This window comes from Austrofundulus limnaeus, unplaced genomic scaffold (genome assembly GCF_001266775.1).
Source record: "Austrofundulus limnaeus strain Quisiro unplaced genomic scaffold, Austrofundulus_limnaeus-1.0 Scaffold706, whole genome shotgun sequence".
Lineage (NCBI taxonomy): Eukaryota > Metazoa > Chordata > Actinopteri > Cyprinodontiformes > Rivulidae > Austrofundulus > Austrofundulus limnaeus.
In genome coordinates this window covers 137,801-144,910 of record NW_013953108.1, presented here as the reverse complement: position 1 = coordinate 144,910, position 7,110 = coordinate 137,801, and the positions used below count along the sequence as shown (strand labels likewise).

At 38.9% G+C, this 7,110-nt stretch overlaps 1 protein-coding gene across 1 annotated transcript; it reads left to right on the top strand.

The window, feature by feature from the left end:
• Positions 1-1,723: 1,723 nt before the first annotated feature.
• On the top strand, positions 1,724-6,753 carry LOC106532004 (duodenase-1-like). Its single transcript, XM_014027980.1, has 5 exons — positions 1,724-1,797; positions 1,881-2,031; positions 2,123-2,252; positions 6,209-6,469; positions 6,549-6,753. Exons 1-5 carry the CDS (start codon positions 1,740-1,742, stop codon positions 6,714-6,716), a joined length of 768 nt encoding a protein of 255 aa, XP_013883434.1. The 5' UTR covers positions 1,724-1,739; the 3' UTR covers positions 6,717-6,753.
• The last annotated feature ends 357 nt before the right edge of the window (positions 6,754-7,110 follow it).

Below are 7,110 nucleotides of genomic sequence, written 5' to 3'. Positions count from 1 at the left end.
ACCCAACACTCTGGATGAGCTTAAGGCCACTATCGAAGCATCCTGGGCCTCCAACACCTCAGCAGTGCCACAGGCTGATTCACTAGCAAGGACCACACCACGGTAAGAGTTTAAAAATTTTATTGAAGGAAGGGGTCGAAGGGTAGTGGGATGAATGATGAGGCGTCTGGGGAGTTACGTCGAAGGAGGCTTGAGGAGAAGACTCAGAGTGGGGCATAGTCTCCAGGAAGGATGCTTTCCTKAGCCTGCTTTGGRCCCCCCAGCTGGAACCTGAAAAGGAATGGATTAGGAGGTAGTTTGAGGTAGGGATGGGGGAGAAAGAAAGAAGCAGAGATGAAGGGATGAAGGGATGAGAGAGGGATGAAGGGATGAGGGAGGGATGAAGGGATGAGGGAGGGATGAAGGGACTAGGGAGGGATGAAGGGATGAAGGGATGGATGAAGGGATGAGGGATGGATGAAGGGATGAAGGGACGAGGGAGGGAGGAAGGGAGGAAGGGATGAGGGAAGGGTGAAGGGACGAAGGGATGAGGAAGGGATGAAGGGAGCGAAGAAGGTGACACAAGGAGGCCTTACAGAGGGGCTTAAGTGGGGTGAAAGGGGAGGGTGGGTGTTGAGACAGCGAGCTAAGGGCAGACTCCAGGTGAGGCGAGTTTAAATAGACGACGACTGATTGCTGCAGGTGAGAGGCGTGGTCCTGCTCCCGAACCTAAGTTAATGTCTTAACTTCATTTGCCTCCATGCCACGCCGCGAAGTGCCTTCATTCTTGGACCACATATCTCTGTCTTTGTTAAATAAATATTTCCATAACACTGGTAAAAACCATTTCTATCAACACCAGAGACAATTCAAACTATAAGCAATTGAAGATAAAACTATGAAAGTGAAAATAAAATTGGTTTAAACATTTGGCAGGTCAGAGATGTCAAAATAATATTTGTGTTAAACAGGAGGCATAATGTTTTTCTTTGTTTTGTTTTTGCTATTGTTTTATTTTCCCTACTGATATTACATGGGGTTCTGTATGTTGTTTTCATGATTAAATGCAGCAAAATTAACTAATTTAAAGGTARCAGGTCTTTGTGATCCATGATTTATTTACACAATGACTTTAATTGCTGAATGTTCGGCCCCTCAGCTGTTGGCCTGCTGTAACTTGTGGCCCCCGGAGCACTTTAGTTGAATAGGCCTAACTTAGGCTTTCAGGTTTTAGTTAGAGCTGGTATTCAAGACTGAGCTATTTACTATTGCACAGTTTTACTCTAGTGCAGGATCTTTACAGGCGCTGTAGGCATCTGACTATAAAATAAATGTGATGTGACGATTTTAGTGTAACGTTTTGAGCTTTGACACAACCTCCTGGTTGTCAGTTTATCATGAACATGAAAAAGGCAATGGTAGACTGGTCATTCCAGTCATGGGCAGGGAGTACTTTTTTAAGGGTTACAAAAACTTAAAAAAGCAGGAAATAGCAATAAAAATAGGACATTATGTGACAAATAAACTCATGCTACACTCCTAATTCAGCATGCTTTAGCATGTACAGTAGACCAATGCAAGCCTAAAGATTAAGAAAGATTATGGAATTAGGAAACAGTCAAACTTCTCTGTTTAAAAAAGGATGTGGTTTGATCTTAAACTAATCTACACTTTCCTATTGGCGCTTGCTAGCAGAGCAAACTTTCATACAAAAGTTTGGTATATCACTCCTGTGAGCACAGACTGGAACCACCAGCATCATGCATGGTCTGGGTCAACTTCTGCTTCTTCACATTCTCGTATGTCTTTGGCAAGTTGGTAAGAAATGCAAGTTTAGTTATTCTCAAGCTTAAAATGGGTCACTATACTGTTCTGATTTTGCCTATTACTTGTTTTCCTAGTCCATGGGAGTAAAATCATCCATGGGGAAATGGCCCCAGAGAACTCGATGCAGTACATGGTGTCAGTCCAAAGCAAAGWGGGTCGTCATGCATGTGGAGGTTTTCTCATTAGTGAGGACTTTGTGGTCACTGCTGCACACTGTGCTCTGCCGTGAGTCCACAGTCTTCTATTGCAGTAAATTGTTAATGAATGTTTTGCCTCTTCTGAAAATGCACCAATAACTTCATTTTCAATTTGTCAGCCAACCTGATGTTCTTTTTGGAAGCCACAACCTGATGAGCTCAAATATAAGAAAAATACACGTCGATTACATCTGCAAACACCCAAATTACACAGATCTGAGCAACGGTCATGACATCATGCTTCTGAAAGTAAGTGTGTATAAGTACAATTCTGCATCAACCAAGAAAAGAACGAGCATATTGTGATGTTTTATAACAGGTTTGTTTTGACTGTACCGAAGGTTTGTAGTGAGTTTGGGGAAAATGCATTTAAACATGCAAAATCGTTCTATTATAATATTTATGACATCTTTTATTTTACGAAGGTTCACATACTCCTATGAATTCATTTTGGTATCCTGATAGTTTTTTCCTGTTTTATGTTGTAAATAATTTCCCAATTTGTATTAATTTTTAACTATTTCTAGTTTTTCAGTCATCATGAGCTTTGTGTCTTTTCTCAGCTTCATATWAACTGTGTCTGGGTTGGCAGTTTGTCCTCCTCTTGTACTATTTCAGTTTAATTAGTCATGTAAAGTGGAAGATGCTGTTCGTCTTTTTGCCACTGTGCACCTTCATTTGGGTCTTTTTTCCCGCCACCTATAAGTCAACCTCAAAACCTAAAAAAAAAATCCTTTAATGTTTTAGCAGGAAGTGTAAGCAATGATGTTAGGGAATTTAACTTTACACTGTAAAAAATGAAATGTTGGATTTACTGAACCATGTTATGTGACCTGGTTCCACTTACAGTAACTGAGTTGAGTAAATTCAAAGCAATATACCAGTTTTTTAGCCAAAGAACATGAGCATGTTGCTTTGAATTTACTCAACTCAGTTAAGTGGAACCAGGTCACATAACATGGTTAAGTAAATCCAACATTTCATTTTTAGAGTGTAGATCAGATAAGTTGCTTTAATACATTTGCACTTAAATGAGTGTGGTATGGTAAATAGAGATGGATGAAGGATCCATATGAGCAGGGCCTCATAAGAGGGCTCATTGCTCTCCCCAAAAAGACACTGAGCTTAATTCAAACCTTTGCCTCAGTCAGATGAAGGACACAAGTAAAAAAAAAAAGTTTAATCTACTAAATTGGTACTTGAAGAGTTTGAAATCAAATCAAATCAAAATCAGCTTTATTTATAAAGCCCTTTAAAACAGTGGCCGCTGAAACAAAGTGCTGTATATAGGGGCCAAAACAATAAAACAAATCAATGAAAACAGCTAAAACAGACCAAGGTCTCATGCTAGGTTAAAAGCCAGTGAATAGAAATAAGTTTTAAGATATGTTTTAAAAACAAGCAATGAGGAGGCCTGCCTGACTTGTAGGGGTAGCTCGTTCCAGAGCTTTGGAGCTAAAGATGTGACGTTCGTGAACGATCCAAATCTTTTGAATGACTCTTTTACAATGAACGATAGGAGCTGAGTCACGGGCAGTAACGAGCCATTTGTTGTTTTATTTATTTTATTCCTCATATAATCTTTATTTTTTTCATACTTAAATCGCTTCTGCTTTGCCTTTTCACGGAAAACAGGCAGAGCTGTGGAGTACAGAAGCTCACGGGGAAAGGGGGAGGGGGTTTACGCTTGACAAACACATGGTTCCACTCACGTGACAGGATGACATCATCACGAACGGCTACATGATGACGTATTTCCCTACGTGATGACGTAACTCGTTCAAAATCAAACGGCTCTTTTGAACTGCTCTGTGAAACAAAYGCTCCCCAAGATCCAGATCCCTTCAAAGAGCCGTTTATCCCATCATTATTCGGAGCAGCAACTGAAAATGCTCCATCCCCTCTGAGGCTTCGTTTTGTCTTTGGTATTTTAAGGTGCAATTGATCAGTCCTGTCTGCAAAATAGGACCTAAACCAGTCCAGGGCGCTTCCACCAATAACTGCTGCAGACGATTCAGCAGAGTGCGGTGGTCTACAGCAGAGGTTCTCAAACTGGTGTCCCAGGACCCCCAGGCGTCCGCAAGATGTATCTTGAGGGTCATCAAATTTTTTCATTAAATTGTCAATTTGGTTTTATTGTAAAACTTGCATGGGGAACAATAAACTAATAAAACAAATATAATAAACTAAATAAAAATATATTCCCATGGCATTTAGGGGTTGAAATGACAATAAATTATCTTTTAAACCAGTATGGGGTTTATGAGGAGGTCCCTGGAATTTTTTCGCCCTTGTAAGGGGTCCTTAGACCCAAAACATTTGAGAACCCCTGGTCTACAGTATCAAAGGCAGCGGTCATGTCGAGAGGGACAAGAAAAACATAGTTGCCAGTATCATTTGCTATTAAAATGTCAATAAAAATGTTTAATAGGGCAGTTTCTGTGCTGTGTTTTAAACCAGACTGAAAAACCTCCAAAATATTGTGTTAATCAAGAAAAGATTATATTTGTGTATAGAAAATTTTCTCTAAGATTTTAGAGAGAAATGGCAGCTTGGAAATAGGCCTGAAGTTTGCTAAAACAGTGCTGTCAAGGCCAGGCTTCTACAGCAAAGGTTGTTCTACTGCGTGTTTGAAGCTGACAGGGACAACACCAGAGGACAGGCTACTATTTATAACAGTCAGAACTGTCTGTCCAACGGTAGGAAAGACATGTTTAAAAAAGTGGGGAGGGACCACATAATGAGGGAAACCAGATGGTTTTATACGGGCCACCAAACCCTCCAACACAGGCAAAGTCGCCGGCTCAAATATGTTAAACACTGCTGGGCATGGGACAGAGACAGATGGGTCAAACATGAGTCAATTGTTTTGAACAGGACATGATGATTCTTATWGTTTTCTGTGATAATGTTTGAAAGATATTCTCTCTTAGATTCTTTGATGATACTTTGATAAGAGCACCAGCCTTCCTTTAAAATTTGAAATGAAACCTTTCTTCCACCACAGCAGCTTTATTTCTCTTTTACTGAACTTTAGCACAAGATAGAAGCTATATTGTTAGTGTGGTGGCTGACCATATTTTTATAATAGATTATTATTATAAATATAAACGCCACAGATATATTATTAAACTTATTACTATTAAGGGCACATTTGGTCTGAAAACAGATGACATAAAAGTGCACATAAAGCATGTAGTGATTATGCAGATGTAGTAAAGATAATTGTAAATAAATGTAAATGTACTTTATTTGTCATCAGTGCATGTTCCCATGCAATGATGAAATTTGTGCTCAGCATTTGACCCATCACATGTGAGAAACACCAAAGTGGAGCAACACGCAGTTATGTAAGCACTCGGAGAGCAGTTAGCGGTCTTGCTCAATGACACCAAAACATGTGGGCATGGTGGGGAGTTGAACCAGTGATTTTCTGGTCCCAAGTCGGCTGCCATCTGCACCACAGCCGCCCCAGGATAGTATAGTCCTGATCTACATTTTTAAAATAAATTTGTTCTTGAACAGTTATTTTCTGAAGTGGTGAATGCTTAGAAATGTTTATTCATAACAGCAACATTTATGTTTATTTTTACATTTCTTTATTCTTCTGTTTACTGAGGCCATCAGTAGCTGAAACATTATAAGGAAAGAAAATAACAACATGTTGATTAAATACTTCTTTTTAATCAATAATGTCACATGAAAATAACAAAAGCAAGATGTGGATGTAACTCAAATGTTGAGGAAACAAATAACTGATACATTAGGTCATTAAGCCCCACCCCCAGCTGATCTGTGCTGTATTTTGGAGAGGCAAAATTGGCTACCACAACCCTATAGAGAAGATAAATGTGGTGTTCAGATAAGTGAAATAAAGGTTGATATTTTACTTTAAAATAATCAAACCATGTGGTTTTTTTGTATATGCATAATTTACCATTATTTTATAGCATAGAAAATTGTTGAATAAGTTTTGAAAACGGAACATTTTAGAAAACTTAAGTGTAGAGTTTTGGTATTTATCTGTTTTTCCCTTCTGTGCTCATATTCCCTGGTGTCCTCATTTACCTGCTTCCCTGTGTTTCTCCTTTGGTCTTCCCCTGTCATCTGTTCCCATTGTCTTCTCACAGGTGTTGGTTCTTTCAGTTTAATTAGGTCTGAAGTTAGGTTTTCATTCATTAAGTGTTTGTTTCTGCTTTTTTTAGCTGTCCGAGAATGCTCTGCCAGACAACAGAGTTAAAATAATTCCTCTTCCRTCTTCTGAAATGCCCCAAAGGGACAAGGAAACCTGCTCTGTGGCTGGATGGGGCATAACAGAAAGATCTAACAATGACATCGTAAATGATCTGAGAGTGGTGAATGTGTCTGTTGTAAATTCACAAATCTGTGAGAAAAAATGGAAAAATAAGCTTCCTCCCAATGTAATCTGTGCTGGTGGATATTACGGAAAGAAAGGATTCTGTCAGGTATGGTTTCTGATTGTTTGTATGTGAACTTCTGCCCACCATATAATAAATGTCAAATAAAGATTTCTCTTCCACACAGGGTGACTCTGGTGGTCCTCTCGTGTGCAACGGGGCAGCAGTTGGTGTTGTGTCTTTCAATAGAAACTCCAACTGCAACTACCCAGATATACCCAATGTCTACACAGATATTTCCAAATATCTTCCATGGATCAACAGCATTCTGAAGAAAAAGAAATGTTCCTTCTAACTGTGCTACATAAATTCTTGTTACAGTTCTTTTTGCATTTAATGAGGCTTTCTACATCTTCATCTGAATTACTCTTACAGCTTTGGCTCTGAAATAGAAAAGCAAAATAAAAAAAATTGTCATTCAGATGTTTGTTTCTTTGTCAGACAACAAAAACACACACCCATGTACAGAAAAGTATGCACCTGAATTTTACGAGATGGTATAATCTGCAGCTGGATTATAAAGGCAGATAAATTATAATTGTGCTRTGATTGGAGAACAGCCTCAGTTTAGAGAGATAGTTTAATTCTGATGGTATGCATGCACTTGTGGCTACTTGTATTACTAAGTAAAAAACATTCTAATATTCATAGTATTACTATTTTTTATTTAAAGTGTATCTTAACCCTCC